This window comes from Crotalus tigris, unplaced genomic scaffold (genome assembly GCF_016545835.1).
Source record: "Crotalus tigris isolate CLP2741 ecotype Arizona unplaced genomic scaffold, ASM1654583v1 scf7180000018504.2861643, whole genome shotgun sequence".
Classification (NCBI taxonomy): domain Eukaryota; kingdom Metazoa; phylum Chordata; class Lepidosauria; order Squamata; family Viperidae; genus Crotalus; species Crotalus tigris.
In genome coordinates this window covers 707199-728285 of record NW_024097043.1, presented here as the reverse complement: position 1 = coordinate 728285, position 21087 = coordinate 707199, and the positions used below count along the sequence as shown (strand labels likewise).

At 39.9% G+C, this 21087-nt stretch overlaps 1 protein-coding gene across 2 annotated transcripts in view; it reads left to right on the top strand.

The window, feature by feature from the left end:
• Positions 1–21087, top strand: part of LOC120312441 (acyl-CoA (8-3)-desaturase-like) — a 58894-nt gene that overhangs the window by 29962 nt on the left and 7845 nt on the right. For both annotated transcript variants that reach the window (XM_039353169.1, XM_039353168.1), the window contains 3 exons: positions 11530–11590; positions 13726–13799; positions 18513–18610. In XM_039353169.1, coding sequence (XP_039209103.1) covers positions 11530–11590; positions 13726–13799; positions 18513–18610 — 233 coding nt within the window. The remainder of the gene's footprint in view (positions 1–11529; positions 11591–13725; positions 13800–18512; positions 18611–21087) is intronic.

The window sequence follows — 21087 nt, the reverse complement described above, 5'->3', positions numbered from 1 at the left end:
CCAACAATCTGGGTCCTCATTTTACTGACCTCGGAAGGATGGAAGGCTGAGTCAATCCTGAGCCAGTGAGAATTGAACTGCCAGCAGCCAGCAGTCACCAGAAGTAGCCTGCAGTACTACATTCTAACCACTGCGCTACCATGGCTCTAAAACAAAGAAAATATAAAATTACTTATGCCTCACAGGCAGAAATAGAAATTTTACTATTATTATTTTATCTCTGAGGATAAAAATCTCAAAATGAAGAAGCTGCCTCTTTAGCTAAGATTCTGGATTCCCTTTTTGTTGTTAATTCACCCCTACTATCAGCACATTAATTGTGCCAGCGATAGGATAATGTGGCTGAAGAGCTGATATTGGGACAATAGAGCACTTTGAACTCAGAAGATCCTGGTCCATCAGTAATGCTTTCTTTTGGGGCCTTCTACTAATGGGAAAACACTCAGAGCCTTCTCTGTGGGCACACATGCCGTTGCCCCAGCAGAGTTTGCCAGAGTAGCGAGCACATGGCATTTGGAAGCGACAGGGCAGGAAGTGAGCGAGCAAGTGGCATTGTGCCACCGGGGATGGCATGCTCATCCAGTCTTCCATGACCACTGCAGCCATGCCTACCCAGTGGGCCATGCCCCCCACCCCCACTGAGGGCACCATAATGCTGATGCAGCCCTGGCATTTTGCAATAAATAAGTGGATTTTGGATTGCAGTTTGGGCAATTGGTCTCTAAAACTTCTCCATCACTGATCTAGTGTTTCTGCTACCAGGACCTCTTCCAGTCCTGGCTAAAAAATCTAAGGTTAAGAATGCTCTTTCCGGGCTTCTGGTTCCAGGTCACGGCACTTCTAGTTGCACGAAGAGACTCGTCTCCTCATCAGCTAGTCTCCCTTCGCCAGTAGACCCTTATGCGGGTCGAAAGTCACCCTGGAGGGTGCGACTTCTGTCGAAGAGGTTTCGCTCGGCTGTGGAGGAGCAGCAGCTCCTCCAGCTGTCTGGGCCAACTCTGAGGACTGACAGAGAAGAAGATTGGCCAGTAAAATGGCCAATCACCTAGCCGCTACAAACCACAAGTCAAAGAACATCTAAGCTTGAAAACCCACTGTGGTGAATCCAGGTGAGACTTTTTTTTTGCTCCTCTTTTTATTCTATTTTGCTTTTTTTTTTTTTTTTTTGCCTGTAAGAGCCCTGATGGAATTATTTCCCTGGCTTGGAAAAGCAGCTTCTACATGTTTGGGAAGAAAGGCATTGAAAAAAAGAACAGAACAAATTTTTAAAGACTACATTTTATATATATATATATATGTTTTGGGGTACTGAAATTTTTTTTTCCTAAGAACTATACTATCAGCTTATGCTGTTGTTCTTTTTTTCCTCAGCGGTATTATTATCTTATATTGGAAGAGTATTTCTTTCTCCACTTTTTCCTTAAAAAATAGAAAAAAGGAAAAAAATGACTTTTGAAAAAGATTTCTTAGCTTACTGAGGACATCTACTAGTCAAAAGTTAATATGGTAATTGTTGACTATTTGGAGATGAGATAGTTTTGGCCTTCAAACTGTTTTTTAAGAGAAAGATAACTTGATCCAGCTGAACAATTTTTAAAATGGAGCCACATTCATATTTAAATTGTAAACTTATTCTGGAAAAGATCTATGAGGCTAAAGAAGAAATATGTGCTACAATGAAAGAGTTTACTACAGACTTAAGAGCCAGAATCTCTTCTTTAAACTTCAAAATTGACTCTCAGACTACATCTGACTATTCTATAAAACAGATTATACAAGAAGAGGACTTAACTGAGAATAAAGAGAAATCAATTTTGCCTTATAAGCAGTTCACTTATGGTTTTGAGGACCAGAAAAAGCAAAGACTGAGATCTGAAATGTTAAAGCAACGAAACTTTATGGTTAAGAGAAACAGAGGACCAATGCAGAGGCCAAGATGGTTTTCATTGATCCAAATGATATTACAAGCAATAAAGAGAGATTTATCAGCTGGAAGGGAAGCTCTGCTATGGAAACCTTCCTGGCAGAAGAAGGCCAGAATAAGACTGAAAAGAAGTGAAATTTAAAATTTCATGTAATGGATTAAAGGCAATCTAGAACTATAGATTGATTTAAGGACTAAGATTATGAGCTAGATGTAAGAGAAACGGGCAACTAATAGAAGATATATATTAAATTGACTAAGAATGTACTTTCTGGATTGATAGGTTTATTTATATGAAAATTATTATTTCTAATAAGATGATTTGTTTGTTTGATGCCCAATGGATTGAAACGATTTAAGGTTTGATATTATCTTGTCAGCTTAAAGAGATTGATTGATGGATTAGATATGCATAGGATAGATCAATATTTTAGCTTAAAAAGGAGATATTTTTAGGTAATGGATTAAAGGTAATCTAGAATTATGGATGGATTTAAAGACTAAGATTGTGAGTTAGAAGTAAGAGAAAAAGGGGTGATTAATGGAATATATATATATATATATATATATATATATATATATATATATATATGTCTTTGATTAAGAATGTGGTTTTTTTTAGAATGACAGGTTTACTTGTAAGAAAATTATTATGTAATGTTGAGTTAATCTAATAAGATGATTTGTTTGATTGATAACATGGATGTTATTAGTTATGACAATTAATTGGATGAAATTTGAATTCTGTCTAATGGATTGAAATGATTTAAGGTCTGATTTTATTCTGTCAGCTTAAAGAGATTGATTGATGGATGGATTAGATATATATAGGATAGATTAATATTTTATTTTAAATAAGGGATATTAGCGGAAGAAGAAATAACTAAGATTTATGATAAAATTAAGGAACTAGAACATATTTGGAAGGGATACCTGAATTGATAATGTTTGTACTTAAAGTTAATGGTAGTGTAAATTTATAAAGCCTTAAAAACAGGTCTAGGCTGAATAAATTTAAGCTAGAATTGGACTATTTTAAATAAATTATGTTATTTAAGGGAAAAAGAGAGGGAATACTTGATTCAATCAATTATGTATATATGTATGTATATATGTTTTGTCTTTGGATGTTTGATTACCCCAACACCATGGTGTGTCTTGAGCACTTTGTCTTAAAAATCAAACAACCAATAAAATTTCTTTTAAAAAAAAAAAAAAAAAAGAATGCTCTTTCCGTATTTATACTGTAGGACTTAGTTCAAAAGCTACCTCACTCTGCCATGTGTTTCTGCTCCTGGAAACTTTGAAAATAAAGACTGCAATCTACTCTAACTACCACAATTACAGTCTATTATTGTGACAGTTGTGTGCATCTCACTTTTCTTCCCTTTTTCTTGCCTGAGTATTTATTTCACAGAGCAACTGAAAAAGACATTATAAAAATGGAGCCTTAAAATATAATTATCTAAAACTGGCAAAGTCTTTGGGAAAGATATTTTAAAATAACAAAAGTGGTAGTGTACAAAGAAAATTTATATAAAATGTTTTATAGGTGGCATTTAACACCACTAGGTTAACAAAGATGTTTAAAAATATATCAAGCAATTGTTGGAAATGTAAACAAAAAACAGGCACTTATTACCATCTTTGGTAGACATGATCTAAAGCTAAAAGATTCTGATTAAGAATACATACATGGTTAGAGAAAATGATTAAAAAATCATATAGATTTTAAGCCAGAATTATTTTTGTTAGACATAACTGTAGGAAATTATCAGAAAGAGTGTATATATTTAATTTTACATATATTAACTGCAGCAAGAATTGTATTCACTCAACATTGGAAAAATGAAAATTTACCAATGGAGGAAGAATTAATTTAAAAAAAAATAGAGTGTGTAAAAATGGATAGATTGACATTGAAAATGAAAGAGAAAGAAGATTCAGTTTATTTTATCAGTTACCTTTTATCATTGGCCAGAAATAAATAAATATATATATATATATATATATATATATATATATATATATATATATATATATTCTGAGGTTTTCGCGGGTGTTTGTATGTAGGTCTTTGGTTATTCGGGTTTTGTCTCGCGTAAAATTGGAAGTGTCTTGGCGACGTTTCGACGAAATCCCATTCGTCATCTTCAGGCTGGTGTTTTCAGCTTCGTGCTTCGAGGAGCAATGTGTGGTCTTAACTGTTTCTTCCTTTTAACTGCCAGTGGGGGTATGAACTAGTGATGCTAGTGATGCCTCCAAGAGAGGCAGACTCCTCAAAGAGGCCTGGTTCTCGGACTGTAAGTCTATTAATCGATGTGTGGAGTTACATCCTGCACACCAAGTCATGAAAGCTTGGGAGGCACGCATTTGTTCCAGACAGAGGAAGCACCCCACTGTTTGCAATCTCAATTGCCCCAACGAAGAGATAGACAATGAGATAAGGGTGATCCTACCATCCGGAATGCCCCCGGCTATTAGCAATTCCTACGCGCACCCATTGATGAACGAAGAATTCGTTGACAACAGCAACCCACCCCCTGGTACCCTGGATATTCCGAACACTCTTCCACTTCCCCTCCCCCTCCTCGATATTGCGTCTGACCTACTGAATGGTATAGAGAACTCCTCCCCCCCACTCTTGAGGTGAAGCAAGACAGCTCTCCTTGCGGCGACTCTGGTGCTTGCGTTCAGGATGATCCGCTTACTGTACCTGGCCTGGATGCCTGTTTGAAGATCGGAACCCCTGGAGTGGATGATGACTGCAACTGCCCCATTAAGGGTCCCATCACGCGTTCCCGAGTATCACAGTGGACGCATGAGGGCGCACGCGTGAAGACCGCAGTTGGAATTTCCTCTGAGGGAAGAGTTGAATCGGACGCCAAACTGACAGGAACGAAGATCGTAATGAACTGCTGTGCATCCCACGCACGGAAGAGCGGTGGGTTGGGGGCTATAGGGGAAGATGGGAGCACGGACGGGGTAGCATGCCCCTGGAGAGTGATACGTCAGACACAGGGGAGGGAGATAGCCGGATCTGGGATTTCATTGCAGGATCTGTCTGCAGTTACACAGTTACTCTGGTGTGAAGTAACATGGAAGCTCGCTTCCCAGCTTAGGAGCCGCGCGCAACAGAGAAGTAATCAGTTGCAGGAACTTAGAACTCAGAAATACATCTGACATGAGTGATGGGAGGATCAATCAACGGGCCCCATAACGAGGTCTATGAGCCGTGTGCAGGCGTGTTTGTGCTTATAAACGAGCTCCCCCACCCTCTGGCTTTTAACATCCTGACGATGATGACAGCAATACAGCCATCGAAAGCTAGGTTATCTATTTATTAAACATTTAATTGTTTTATCTCCTGGTGCTCGTTTTTATCTTTTCAATATATATACACCTAGGAGACTACGTTCCTCAATTTTTAGGTTAATTATATAGATATAGATATAGATATAGATATAGATATATTTCTGAGGTTTTTGTGGGTGTTTGTATGTAGGTCTTTGGTTGTTTGGGTTTTCTCCCACGTAAAATTGGAAGTGTCTTGGTGACGTTTCAACGAAGTCCCATTCGTCATCTTCAGGCTGGTGTTTTCAGCTTTGTACTTCGAGGAGCAATGTGTGGTCTTAGCTGTTTCTTCCTTTTAACTGCCAGTGGGGGTATGAACTAGTGATGCTAGTGATGCCTCCAAGAGCGGCAGACTCCTCAAAGAGGCCTGGTTCTCAGACTGTAAGTCTATTAATCGATGTGTGGAGTTACATCCTGCACACCAAGTCATGAAAGCTTGGGAGGCACGCATTTGTTCCAGACAGAGGAAGCACCCCACTGTTTGCAATCTCGATTGCCCAACGAAGAGATAGACAACGAGATAAGGGCGATCCTACCATCCGGAGTGACCCCGGCTATTAGCAATTCCTACGCGCACCCATTGATGAACGAAGAATTCATTGACAACAGCAACCCACCCCCTGGTACCCTGGATATTCCGAACACTCCTCCCCTTCCCCTCCCCCTCCTCGATATTGCGTCCGACCTACTGAATGATATAGAGAACTCCTCCCCCCCACTCTTGAGGTGAAGCAAGACAGCTCTCCTTGCGGCGACCCTGGTGCTTGCGTTCAGGATGATCCGCTTACTGTACCTGGCCTGGATGCCTGTTTGAAGATCGGAACCCTTGGAGTGGATGATGACTGCAAACACCCCATTAAGGGTCCCATCACGCGTTCCCGAGTATCACGGTGGACGCATGAGGGCGCACAAGCGAAGATCGCAGTTGGAATTTCCTCCGAGGGGAGAGTTGAATCGGACCCCAAACTGACAGGAACGAAGATCGTAACGAACCGCTGTGCATCCCACGCACGGAAGGGCGGTGGGTTGGGGGCTATAGGGGAAGATGGGAGCACGGACGGGGTAGCATGCCCCGGAGAGTGATACGTCGGACAAAGGGGAGGGAGATAGCCGGATCTGGGATTTCATCGCAGGATCGGTCTGCAGTTACACAGGTTACTCTGGTGTGAAGTAACATGGAATGCTCGCCTCCCAGTCTAGGAGCCACGCGCAACAGAGAAGTAATCAGCTGCAGGAACTTAGAACTCAGAAATACATCTGACATGAGTGATGGGAGGATCAATCAACCGGGCCCCATAACGAGGTCTATCAGCCATGTGCAGGCGCATTTGTGCTTATAAATGAGCTCCCCCACCCTCTGGCTTTTAACACCCTGACGATGATGACAGCAATACAGCCATCGAAAGCTAGGTTATCTATTTATTAAACATTTAATTGTTTTATCTCCTGGTGCTCGTTTTTATCTTTTCAATATGTATACACCCAGGAGACTACGTTCCTCAATTTTTAGGTTAATTACACATATATAGATATAGATATATTTTTAAGGTTTTCGCAGGTGTTTGTATGTAGGTCTTTGGTTTTCTCCCACGTAAAATTGGAAGTGTCTTGGCGAAGTTTCAACGAAGTCCCATTCGTCATCTTCAGGCTGGTGTTTTCAGCTTCATGCTTCGAGGAGCAATGTGTGGTCTTAGCTGTTTCTTCCTTTTAACTGCCAGTGGGGGTATGAACTGATTGGGTGGGGGCTTGGCTATGTTCTGATTGGGTGGAGGTGTGTTCTGATTGGATAGGGGCTTGGCTGTGCTCTGATTGGCTGGGGGGTTGGCTGTGTTCTGATTGGCTGGGGGGTTGGCTGTGCTCTGATTGGCTGGGGGAGTGTTCTGTTTGGTTGTGCTCAGGTTAGTCTGAGTTGCAGGGGGGTTTAAGATGTTGGGCTGCCTTGCTGTTTTTTGGCTTTGCGTTCGTGGTCGTGCCTCATCTCCATGGAGGGTGTCAGTTTGCTTCATGTATGGATTGGAGGGGTTTAAAGTGGCTAATGATGCAGCTGTGGTCTGGCTTCTGGTTTGTGGTCATGCCTCATCATCGGTGTGGCTTTGGGTTTGTTTTTTGCGTGGATGTGTGGTGGTGACATCCTTTGTGGTTTTTGTGAGTGTGGGTCTGGTATAATTTTTTGTGTTAGGGAGTTGTTTGTCAATAAGGGCGGGTTTCCAAATGGCTGGTAGGCGGGAGGTATCATCTCGCTTGTTCATGCTGTGTGGGCGTTTTTCTATCTCGATGGCTTCTCTGATTGTTCTGTTATTAAAATGTTCACTTTTGGCAATAGTTCTGGTATTTTTAAAGTCAATTTCATGTCCTGTGGCTTTAAGGTGTTGGACCAGGGAATATGTTTGTTCCTCTTTTTTGATTGAGTTCTTATGTTCTTCAATGCGTGCACTTATTCTTCTGTTGGTTTGTTCGATGTATGTGTTGGGACAAGCAGTGCATGGGATTTCATATACTCCTTGATTTTCTAACTCAATTTTATCTTTGGGGTTTCTTAGGATGGTGGATATTTTTCTGTTTGTGCAGAATGCTGTTTTGATGTTGTGTTTATGGAGACTCTTACTGATTCTGTCTGTGGTGCCTTTTATGTATGGGAGGAAGGCTTTGCCGTTTTCTTATTCTTTGTCTTGGATTTTAGTGGGGGGTTCTTTTTGGATTAGGTTTGTAATCTTATTTCTATGGAATCCATTGGATGTTGGTACATTGGTGAGAGTGTGTAGTTCGGTTTTTAGGTGCTGTTCGTCAGCTAAGCGTTTTGTTCTGGAGATGAGTGTCTTGGCTACGGAGTTGATCTGTGCTGGGTGGTGGTGTGAGAGAGCGTGCAGATAGCGGTTTGTGTGTTTTTTCTTCTGGTAGATGGTGTGTCCTAGGGAGCCATTGGATTTCTTGTAGACTAAGACATCCAGGAAGGGAAGTTGGTTGTTAGCTTCTGTTTCCATGGTGAACTGTATTTTGGGGTGTAGGCTGTTGAGGTGTGTGAGGAAGTTGTCTAGTTTTTCTTTCCCGTGTGGCCAGATTATGAAGGTGTCATCTACGTATCTGAGCCAGAGTTTGGGTTTGTGGTCCGATTTTTCTAGAGTTTGGGTTTCAAAGTGTTCCATGTAGAGGTTTGCAATGACAGGTGAGAGGGGTGATCCCATGGGTGGTCCTTCTGTTTGTTGGTATTTTTGTCCATTATAGATGAAGTATGTGTTGGATAGGCAGTGGTTGGTCAGATCTAAGATGTGTTTGGAGGATAGCTGTCAAGGCTTCTTTGATAGGCACTTGCGTGAAAAGGGATATGACATCGAAGCTCACGAGTAGGTCACTGTGCTGTAAGTTTTGTTTCTTTATGATCTCTATAAACTGGAATGAGTTTTTTACATGTGAGGTGATGGATTCTGCATAGGGCTGTAGTTGTTTGGCGAGAAATTTGGCTAGGTTTTGTAGAGGTGAGCCTATGGAGCTGACTATAAGTCTGAGTGGGGTTCCTTCTTTGTGTATCTTGGGGAGACCATAGAGTTTGGGGCATCTGGATGATTTCTCTCTGGGAATGATTCTTTGCTGGATCTCTTCGCTAATGGGGAGGCTTTTATTTTGGATCTGGTGGTTTTTTCCAGGTAGGTGGTGGGATCTGTGTTTAGGGGTTTGTATGTGGAGTCTTGGAGTAGGTTGGTTAATTTGGTTTGGTAGTCAGATGTGTTCATAACCACCGTGGCATTGCCCTTGTCTGCTGGTAGGATTATTATGCTGGTGTCTTCTTTCAGGTTACTTAGTGCTGTCTGTTCCTCTTTTGGTAAGTTGCTTTTTGGTGGCTTGCTGGTGCAGAGGATGTTGGTGATTTCGAGTCTGATTCTGTTAGCGTCGTCGGGGTTGATTTTGGTCAGGCTGGTTTCAACTCCACATATAATGGTTTCAGTGGCGATGTGTTTGGGAGCGACTGCAAAGTTGAATCCTTTGGAAAGTACATTGGTTTCGGCTTTTGTGAGAATCCTATCTGAGATGTTATGCACTGTTTGTTTCATGTGTGGCTCTGAGGAAGGAGGGGTTTGTTTCTGGCATTCTTGTAGTCTTCGGAGTTTGTTGGTGTGTGTATCTGATTTGAGGGTGGTCTGTGTTTCGGTTCTCCAGACGGCAAGTTGTTTGGATTTGTCCCAAAGTGCAGGGTGGATCTTGTTGCTGAGTTTGAGGGGGAGTGTGAGGAGATCTTTGTTAATTCGGTCTAGGAGGAATCTTTTTGTGTGAAGTTCATTTCTGATTAGGGCCAATTCTGTTCTTTTCAGAATGCGTTTGGTGGCTGCAGAGTTGGAGTGGAATTTCAGTAGGAAACATGTGGGGATTAGATTTTGATCTTGGCAGTTGCGTAGGAATGTGAGGTCGCATAAAATGGAAGCTCTTTGGACTTCAAGTTTTTCATAGGTCCTGGTCAGATGGTGGATTTCCTCCCCGTACAGGTTCGATATTTGTTTTCTGAGGTTTTCGCGGGTGTTTGTATGTAGGTTTTTGGTTGTTCGGGTTTTCTCCTGCGTAAAATTGGAAGTGTCTTGGCGACGTTTCAACGAAGTCCCATTCGTCATCTTCAGGTGGTGTTTTCAGCTTCGTACTTTGAGGAGCAATGTGTGGTCTTAGCTGTTTCTTCCTTTTAACTGCCAGTGGGGGGTATGAACTGATTGGCTGGGGGGTTGGCTGTGCTCTGATTGGCTGGGGGGTTGGCTGTGCTCTGATTGGCTGGGGGAGTGTTCTGTTTGGTTGTGCTCAGGTTAGTCTGAGTTGCAGGGGGGTTTAAGATTTTGGGCTGCCTTGCTATTTTTGGCTTCGCCTTCGTGGTCGTGCCTCATCTTCATGGAGGGTGTCAGTTTGCTTCATGTATGGATTGGAGGGGTTTAAAGTGGCTAATGATGCAGCTGTGGTCTGGCTTCTGGTTTGTGGACGTGCCTCATCATCGGTGTGGCTTTGGGTTTGCTTTTTGCGTGGATGTGTGGTGGTGACATCCTATGTGGTTTTTGTGAGTGTGGTTTTTTAGTATAAAACTAAAATCCAAGACAGAGAACAAGAAAATGGCGAAGCCCTCCTCCCATACATAAAAGGCACCACAGACAGAATCAGTAAGATCCTCCATAAACACAACATCAAAACAGCATTCTGCACAAACAGAAAAATATCCACCATCCTAAGAAACCCCAAAGATAAAATTGGGTTAGAAAATCAAGGAGTATATGAAATCCCATGCACTGCTTGTCCCAACACATACATCGGACAAACCAACAGAAGAATAAGTGCACACATTGAAGAACATAAGAACTCAGTCAAAAAAGAGGAACCAACATCTTCCCTGGTCCAACACCTTAAAGCCACAGGACATGAAATTGACTTTAAAAATACCAAAACTATTGCCAAAAGTGAACATTTTAATAACAGAATAATCAGAGAAGCCATTGAGATAGAAAAACGCCCACACAGCATGAACAAGCGAGATGATACATCCCGCCTACCAGCCATTTGGAAACCCGCCCTTATTGACAAACGACTCCCTAACACAAAAAATGACACCAGACCCACACTCAGAAAAACCACACAGGATGTCACCACCACACATCCACACAAAAAGCAAACCCAAAGCCACACCGATGATGAGGCACGACCACAGACCAGAAGCCAGACCACAGCTGCATCATTAGCCACTTTAAACCCCTCCAATCCATACATGAAGCAAACTGACATCCTCCATGAAGATGAGGCACGACCACGAACGCAAAGCCAAAAAATAGCAAGGCAGCCCACCATATTAAACCCCCCCTGCAATTCAGATTAACCTGAGAACAACAAAGCCCCCACCCAAACAGAGCACTCCCCCAGCCAATCAGAGCACAGCAAACCCCCTGGCAATCAGAGCACAGCCAACCCCCCAGCCAATCAGAGCACAGCCAAGTCCCTAACCAATCAGAACACACCTCCACCCAATCAGAATACAGCCAAGCTCCCACCCAATCAGTTCATACCCCCACTGGCAGTTAAAAGGAAGAAACAGCTAAGACCACACATTGCTCCTCGAAGCACCAAGCTGAAAACACCAGCCTGAAGATGACAAATGGCACTTCGTTGAAACGTCGCCAAGACACTTCCAATTTTACACGGGAGAAAACCCGAACAACCAAAGACTTACATATATATGTATGTATAATTATCTAGTGAAGGATATTTGTTTTTTCATGACTTTCTTTCTTTTACAGTTGGGTTTGCAGAAGAAGAAATACATGCCTTATAACTATCAGCACAAATATTATTTCTTCAGTGAGTATCTGATTTTTTCCCCTACCTCTAACTAAGTGTAAATGAAGTTTTTTGTGTAAAAAAACAACTTTCACAAAAATGCTGTGGATCATCTTTGGACTCTTATCTTTTCCACCATGAGCTCATGGACAGATTATATATGCATTCTACATAATGCCCAGCCCAGTGGAGATTAATAACAACTCTTAGTACATATTAGTGATAAGTATCTATGGAGATTCTCAGTCATGCAGCTCCTCGTTGTCACAAAGTTGCTTTTTCAAGAGGCAACTGGACTTTGTTTTCCCCTGAAGACATTTCCCTTCTCACCCAAGAAGCTTTTTCCTTTCTGACTGAATTGTGGAGAATGGAAGAATTTATATTATTTGCAGTCTTATTAATAATAAGATAAAGAGGAGGAGGAGGGGAGAACAAGAGCAGTGGCAGCAACTGCAGAACATTGCAGAGAATGAGGAGGAATTCTTTTCTTTCTCAGAGCAAACAGACACCCCTGTGCATTTAAGGTGGATGGAGGCATCCTGATTCTAAGTCCATGTTTTCAAAAGCAAACTAGGCCTAAGCAGTGCAAAGGGAGCCAGTGGGGCTACCGCACTTTCCCTTGCAACTGCTCAATTATTTGGTGCTCTATACTATAGGCAGGACTGAGGACCATCCATAATCAAATTAGAGTGGAAGAAAATTGCCATGGAAGAGAGATTGGAAAATAATGCAAAAGATGCTCCATCCTCTTGGCCAGCAGTTGCTTTTCTTTTTGAAACTGCTTTATTCATAAGAGCATCAATGGTGCCTGCTGGATCCCACCTCTGGACCAACAGGTTCAGGACGCCATTCTCACAATGACCTACCAAGGAAACCCACTGGCCTCCCTTCAGACAGGCAGACTGCCATCCAGGCTAATAGCCATTGGTTTTCATGGCTTCCATGAATTGGTCCAACCCTTTTTTGTAGCCAACCAAGCTAGTGGCCACCACCGATAATTGCTTACAGCAGTTCAGTGGGGAACTCTGACATATGATTTTTTTTTTAATTGTCTCCAATTAAATTGACTCTTGAGACTGAGTCTCAAGAACTACAAAAGCCCTGGACTCTGAACAAGTGGGTTTTTTTTTTAAATATTTTCCTATAAAGGTTAGGGAGATATTTTATTTTTGAAAGAAACCCAAGATATAAAAGTGAAATGTGAAACTTACAAGTTTATCTGTGTGTTTCTATTGCCTCTACTTTACATTTTATTCTATTGCTATTTCTATATTGTTACATTAATTACAGTTATTATAATGATTGCAATTATTATACTCTATTACCAGACTCGATAGTAATATTGTATAACAATGTTTTCTTCTTACAAACATTGTTCTCCCTTAATTCCTCTCTCTGGAATTTCTTCTCCTTTTTTTCTTCTCTGATTTTGGCCAGCAACTAGAGCACTTGCAACTTTTCTTTTTGTGCCTCTATGCTTCTTTTCTTCTGACGATTCCCCCCCTTGAAGGAAAATCACCTTTTATTTAGCTGATTCCAATAGAAGAGAATATTTGTAGCTCAGGTTGGAACTGTGGGGTCCTTGATACTCTCTGAGGTTGTTAGTTTTCTTGCAGACATTTCATTACCCAGCTAGGTAACATCATCAGTGCTCAAAGGTAATGGAGTTTGCTCTCTTTATATATACTAATAGTGGCTTGCCCTGTCTCTTGCTTTAGGTTTTATATTTTTGTAAGTTGCCCAGAGCTGTGTTTTACAAGATGGGCAGCTGTGCCCTTTATAAATGAATACATAAACTTAAAAGCAGGTCTCACTGGATTTACCAGGACTTTCTTCTACATAAACCTGAGTAGATTAAAGTAGTATTGTCCACTTATCACCAGGAATAAGAGAGATTATTTTAACTCATTCAAGTGTATTTTAGTCAATTGGTTCTAATGGAGTCAACACAATTTGAGTGGCACAATTCAGGCAGTGTCTGCCATGTACACGTTTTGGGGTTAAGTTTATGATGAGATTCCCAAGTACAATTATGTTTCCAAAATGTTAAATACAAAACGTTTGAGGAGTGTGGTTGATACTTCCTGTTTCTATATATCTCCTCTGTGTTTAAAAAGAACAATTAATGGCTATATGCATCTTGTTTCCTTCTACAGCATTGCCACTTCTTGTAATACCAATTTATCAAGTTTACTCGTTGTACTTTATACTCCAGCATAAATTATGGAGGGTGAGTATACAAATAATCCATACCAAATATTAAAATATTGAGATTCCCCCCCCCCATGGAAAGTTTCTAGGTTTAGAATTTTATTTCCTTAAGAGGGAATGAAAAAGCTAAAGCATTTTAGGACCATATAAAAATTGACATGGGGATATTTTTAATAGGAAAATCAATCCCACCCAATTCTAAAGTGCTTCCAGATGAACTATTGCTGGCTATCAAAAGGCCTTTTATGAAGAAGACATTAATTTTTTGTCTAAGGAAACAAACATGTAGAAGGCATAGGGAAAGATGGAGGCATAGAGTTGGACAATGACATCGGTTGAACTAAGAATGTACAAGAATTACAATCCAGTTTTGTCAAGTAGTGATTTTGATTCAGGAATTATTTATGGTGGCTTGAACACAAATATAAAGTTATGGTTCATCTTTCTTTTTAAAAAAAGATCTAGAGGGATTGGAAATCAGGTTGGACTTATTTTTTTTCTAATAGAGATGATGGCAAAAGAGACTTTTCCAGCCTTATTTAAAGTGGGGATCTGCCATGCACTATTGACAAGCACCCTAATTAAAAATAGCTGAAATTTTGTGGCATAACCAAAGCTAAAAAAAATCTCTACATTTTCACCTGATATCACATAAACATGTCAGTTACTGAAAATAACAAGGGTGGAGGTTCACTCTCTGAGCTTGTGGGCTGGTTTCTGAACGTTTCATTACCAGGGTAGGTAACATCTTCAGCAGAGTTTAGGGATGTCATTGTTGGTGTTCTTCTGCTTGTAAGGGTTTCAGGTGGTCAATAGATCTTGTGATGGTGAGGTTATGTTAAGTGAGGGTCACATCGGGGTCTTGTGATGGGTCAGGTGTGGATTGTGTCAAGTGAGTGTCTTGTGATAGGTCAGGTGTGGTCACAATTAAGAGTCTTGTGATGAGTCCTCTGATGGGGAGGTCACATCAGGTCAGAGTCATTGGGAGGTGAAGTGCTGGTTGAGGGGGTTCCATGGGTTGGTTGAAGGTCAGTGCTGTTGCTGGTTGGTTGTGCGGTTGATCTGAATTCTCAGGTGTTCATAGGCTGGTTGTAGATTGATGTGTCTGTTGATGGAATTGTTTGTGGAGTGCCAGGCTTTGATAAACCCGCGATCGAGGTGGGTGGTAGCATGGTCAATGATTCTTGTATTGCTCCAATCAAATTGGTGCTATTTGGTGTCAATGTGAGTAGAGATTAGGGATTTGGGATCGTGGCATTTGACTGCCAGCTGGTGTTCATGGAGCCTGGTTTTCAATTGACATGATGTTTGTCCCACATAGAATTGGTTGCAATTGGTTGTGACTTCCAGTTCTGGAATGTGGCGATGCCGGTCGTGCCAGGAAACTTCTCTCCAGGCCGTACAGAGTTTCCTTTGCCGGTAGACCCCCTAGGGGTCAAAAGTCACCCTGGAGGGGCGACCACCAAGGAGGAGGCTGGCTGGTAGATAGGGGAGGGCAGCAGCTTCTCCTTAGGGCCGACGGAGCAAAGATTGGCCTGCCAATCACCCTGCTACACCAGCCGAAAGTCACATCATTATCTAAGCTTTAAACACCCACTGCAGATGATCCGGGTGAGACCCCTTTTGTTCCTCCCCATACCCCTTCTGTTTTTGCCTGTAGAAGCTATTTGTGCTATTATTTCCCCGTCTGGAGAAAGCAGCTTTAGTAATCGTGGGAACAAATGCCTTTTACAAAAAGGACAGAAAAAATAAATAAATATTCATTTAAAGACTATATTCTATTCCTACTTATATTGTGCTGTAGAAAAAAACTGTTTTTGTACTTTTTGGAGTGGTATTATATCAGCAGAGTATTTCTTCTTCTATTCTCCCTTTAAAGATAGAAAAAAGGAAAAAATGGCATTTGAAGAAGTCTTTTTAGCTCACTGAGGACACCTACTGGTCAAAAGTTAATATTGGATTGTTGTTTATTTGGAGATGAGAGAGTTTTGGCCTTCAAACTGTTTTTCAAGAAAAAAGGTAATTTGAGCTAGCTGTGTGATCTGTGGGGGAGGATAATGTTCAACTGCTCAACTGTAACCTTCACTAAAAAGGAAAAAGATTCTTCTTCAACTATTGCTAAAATGGTGAAGCTTCAATCACATTTATACTGTAAACGTATACTGGAAAAGATCTATGAGGCTAAAGTAGAAATATGTACTACAATAAAAGAGGCTACTACAGAACTAAGAGCCAGAATCTCTACTTTAAAACTTAAAACTGACTCCCAGATTACACTTGACTACTATACAAAACAGATTATACAAGAAGAGGTTCTAACTGAGGATAAGGAGAATCTTATTTTGCCTTACAAGCAAGACCAGGAAAAGCAAAGACTGAACTTTGGACTTCTGAAGCAACGAGGCTTTATGGACAAGAGAAACAGAGGATTAAATCAGAGATCAAGATGGTCTGTATCGAATCAAGTGACACTACAAGCAACAAAAAGAGACCTATTATCTGGAAGGGAAGCCCTGTTATAGAAACCTACCTGGCAAAAGAGGAAAGCTAGAATAAGATTGAAAAATGAAATTTAAAATTTCTTAAATTGGATTAAAGGCAACCTAGAACTATGGACTGATCTAAGGTCTGAGATTTTGAGTTTGAAGTAAAAAGATGTCTTAGAGTTGGAGTGAATCAATAATTAATTGAATGTTAATTAAATATTGAAATGATTTAAGGTTTGATATTAATTTGTTAACTTAAAGAGATTGATTAAGTGAAGGATTAGATATCTAGAGAATAGTTTGATAAATACATACATTTAGATGTGTCTAGGATAGATTAATATTTTTGTTTAAAAATGAGATATCTTTCTATATAAGGGATTAAAGACAATTTACAATACTAGGAATGTTCCTTTTAGAATGTTAGGTTTATTTCTATGAAAATTATGATGTAATGGAATGACGAAAATTGAAGAGATGTTTCAGATTTGAAGTGAACTAATAGTTAATTGAAATTTAATAAGATGATATGATTTTCTGATGATATGGATGTTATTGGTCATGATAATTAACTGGAGACTTGAATTTTGTTTAATGGAATGACATGATTTAAGGTATATTATTTGTTTTAGCTTGAAGAGATAGATCAATTGATAGATTTGATAGGTATAGGATAGATTAATATTTTACTCTAAATAAGGGAGATTAATGGAAGAAGAAACAAATAAGATTTTGATAAAATTAAGAAAGTAGAACATATGTGGAAGGGATATTTGAATTGAAAATGTTTTTATTTAAAGTTAATTTGATTATGGTAGAAATTGATGAAGCTTAAAAACAGGTTCAGGTTGAATAAATTTAAGCTAGAATTGGATATTCTAAATATACTATGCTATTTGAGGGAAAAAGAGAGGGAATATTTGACGTATTGATTATATTATGTATATATGTCTTGTTTTAAGATATTTGATTACCCCAGCACCACGGTGTGTCCTGAATATGTTGCTTTAAGAACTTAAAAAACCAATAAAATTTGTTTTTTTTAAAAAAAGAATTGGTTGCAATTGTTATAGTTGGTTTTGTAAATTACATTATTTCTTTCATCCTTCTGTATCTTTTCTTTGGTTCTGGATAATTCCTGGAGGGGTGTGGCTGTGGGTTTGTGGGCTATTGCTATTCCTAAAGGCTGGAGAATTCTGGCTGTCATTTCTGACACCCCTTTTGTGTATAGTAGCGTTCATTTTTGCATGGTAGTTGGCTGTGTGGTGCATTGTGGTTTGGTCTGTGTGTCAGAATATGAAGATTTTTAGATAGCAGTTGCGGAGAAAGATGTCAGGCAGCCATTTGTCTTCTGTTTTTCTTAGTGTTGTGGTGTTGCAGTATGTCCTGGCCCTTCTAAAGTGGGTCTGGACACAGCTTCTTTTGTGTGTAGTGTGGTGGTTGCTCAGATCCTCAGCTTCGCATCAACAGACACATCAATCTACAACCAGCCTACAAACCCCTGAGAATTCAAACCAACCACACAACCAACCGTGACAGCACCGACTTTTAACAAACCTATGCAACCCCCCCAACCAGCACTTCACTTCCCAATGACCCTGACCTGATGTCATCTCCGCATCACAAGAACTACTGACCACACGAAACCCTTATAAGCAGAAGAACACCAATCCCTTCATCCCCTAAACTCTGATGATGATGTTGCTTAGCCTGGTTCTTTAACCCACAAGCTTAAAGAATGAATCTCCACCCTCATCCGAGCTACAGATAGTTGCCACTATTGCAAACTGAAAACAATGTTTTTAATGAGCTCAAACAGTCCTCATACACACCAACATTGGTGCTTACAACCATCAATTGTCTCTTGTATTGATAGTCACTATATAAAAAGATTGTTTTCCCTGATTAATTTTTAAAAATTCTTATAACAATACGCAAAGAAACTTCTCTCCCTTTCCATCACTTTCAGGAATGATGTGAGCTCAAACTATTGTACTTTTTTTTAAAAAACAAGCATACTCAATCTTGTCTAGTGAGTTTTTCTATAGGTTTTTACAATCTGTTAAATCTGTCAATCCATTTAAAAAGCAGCCAGGGTAGAAAATGGCTCTGTCAAAGTGGCAGTAAACAGAGCAAAGTTTCCAGAAGATACACATCTGGAACACATTACGATTCCATGTAGGGTGCCTACTTGGAACAAGGGAAGATGCTATTCTAATGTCTGTTCCTTTTCTTCTCTTCTGCAGGAAATGGCATGGACGTTTGCATATTTTATCCGATTCTTTATTGCCTTCAACCCCATATTGGGATTCAAGGGTGTTCTGGGATACCTCATTCTTTTGAAGTACTGTTCATCATATGTACCATTTTCTTTGTGTTTCACCATTCCTTCACAGACCCTTACTAATCTATAGATCAGGAGTCTTCAAATTTGGCCATTTTATGGCTTGTGGACTTCAACTCCCAGAATTCCTCAGCCAGTGTGCCTGGCTGAGGAATTCTGGGAGTTGAAGTCCACAAGTCATAAAAGGGCCAAGTCTGAAGACCCCTGCTCTAGATTATCCTTTCCCAAACTTGCCCACTTCCATTTGTGTGACTTCAGTTCTACCATTGGCAGTAATGGCTTTTGTTAGAGAATTTTAATTTCTCTATTGGTGAAAATAAATCAGAAGTTCTCGCAGTTGACTGCATTTAGCTGATTCAAAATAACTTCTTTATATTTATATCAAAAATATTTACAATACCATACATTCTTCTTTACAGCAACATAGCTCAATTGAAGACTTCTTACAAAGAGATACAGAGACAAGCCTGAGACTGAAAATTCAGCTTCTAACTCAATACCCTTTTTGCACAGACTCAGTAGCACTTTCTTCACATTGGCTGACTGAGTTACCACATGACTCTTCCTGCTCATGAATATTCCAACACTCCTCCCTTCATGACAGGAAGAAACATCAGACCTATTGACTTAACACATTCTCCATAGTGAACATTACCCATTGGTTTAGTCATCACGTCTGCCAAATTATCCTCAGAAGAACAATGATGTAAACTAATCAATTTTCCTTTTACAGCTTCCCTGACATTACAATACTTAATGTCTACATGTTTACTTCTGTTCTTCACCCTGTCACCAGTTGCCATTTTTATACAGGCAGCATTGTCTTCAAATACCTTTATAGATTCTTTTACATTAATATTTAAATCTTGCAACAACTGTACATACCATGTTACTTCAGAACACAATTCAGATAAAGCAATAAACTCTGCCTCCGCTGTTGAAATAGCAACAGTTATTTGTTTTCTGGACTTCCATCCAATCAGAGTCCCTCCAAACAATATTATAATCCCAGAATTTGATTTCCTTGTGTTTATGTCATTTGCATAGTCACTATCGACATAACACTTTAATTTCAATTCCTCAGTAATCTGTATTTGAAGACCCAAATTTATAGCTCCCTTTAAATATCTGAGAACCCTTTTTACACCCATCCAATGTAACTTTGTAGGTGCAGCAGTAAAACGACTCAAAATGCTTACTGTGCAGGCTATATCTGTCTGGACCACTGTAATAGATATAACAAACTCCCTATTGCCGAGTGATATATCTCTTGATCACAGGTTTCACCTTTGTCCGCACTTAAACTATTATAAAAATCCGCACTCATGAGTGTGGGAGCAGTATGGCAATCTTTCATATTATATTTCTCCAATAACTGCTCAATTTTTCTCCTTTGACTGAGAATATAACCACCTTTTTCATTTGTCTCTATCTCTACACCAAGATAATTTTTATTTCTCCCAAATTCTTTAATTCAAATTATTTCCTATTTATCAGCAAATTCTTTGACTTGTGATGCATCCTTTGCGATGAAGCAAAGATCATCCACAAATGATAACAGTAGACAATTCCCTCCTTGTAACTGTCCAGTATATGTACAATTATCAGCTTTGCAACTTTTAAATCCAAGATCCTTTAAAGCAGTATCTAAACAGATATTCCAGTTTCTGGCTGACTGCTTCAGCCCATAGATAGCCTTGTTTAATTTATACACCATGTTGGGTTTTGCAATTTCATATCCTGGTGCTTGGATCATATAAATTTCTTCCTCTAACTCAGCATTGAGGAATGCAGTTGTGATATCAAAGTGCTAGATTGTATGCTTATATGCCGCTGCCAACGCCAGTGCTAATCTTACACTCTCACTTTTCACGGTTGGCGCAAATACTTCATAATAGTGCACATTCTTTAATTGTGAAAAACCTTGTGCCACTAACCTGGCCTTATACTGTATATCATTATTTGGCAGTACCTTTTTCTTATATACCCACTTACAACCCACAGCTTTGGTTCCCTGTGGCAAAGTCACTGATTTAAATACTTCATGGTCTCCCATGGATTTCATCTCTTTATCCATGGCCTCCTTCCATCTTTCTTGTTCAGCTTTTGGTAATGCCAACACTTCTTTATAACTTCTTGGCTCATACCACACATTGCAAACCTTTACCTTGCTGGTAGAATACCTGTCAGGCGGAATTCCTTTGTTACATCACTCTGACCTATGTGGTATTAACCGCTCCTGTGTCTCAAGTCTTTCTGGTTTCATGTCTTGTTCAGCCTCTCCTCCCTGAACATTGACATCTTCAATAATCATTTTTTTATCATTAGATGAGTTATTGTCATTAAATATATCACCGTCATTAAGTGAGACATACCCAGAAGTTGCATTAATTCTGTCCCAATTTTGTTCTGCAAAATTAGCAGACCTTGAAATTACAATTCTTTTACTTCCATCGCTAAAGCGATATCCTTTTGAC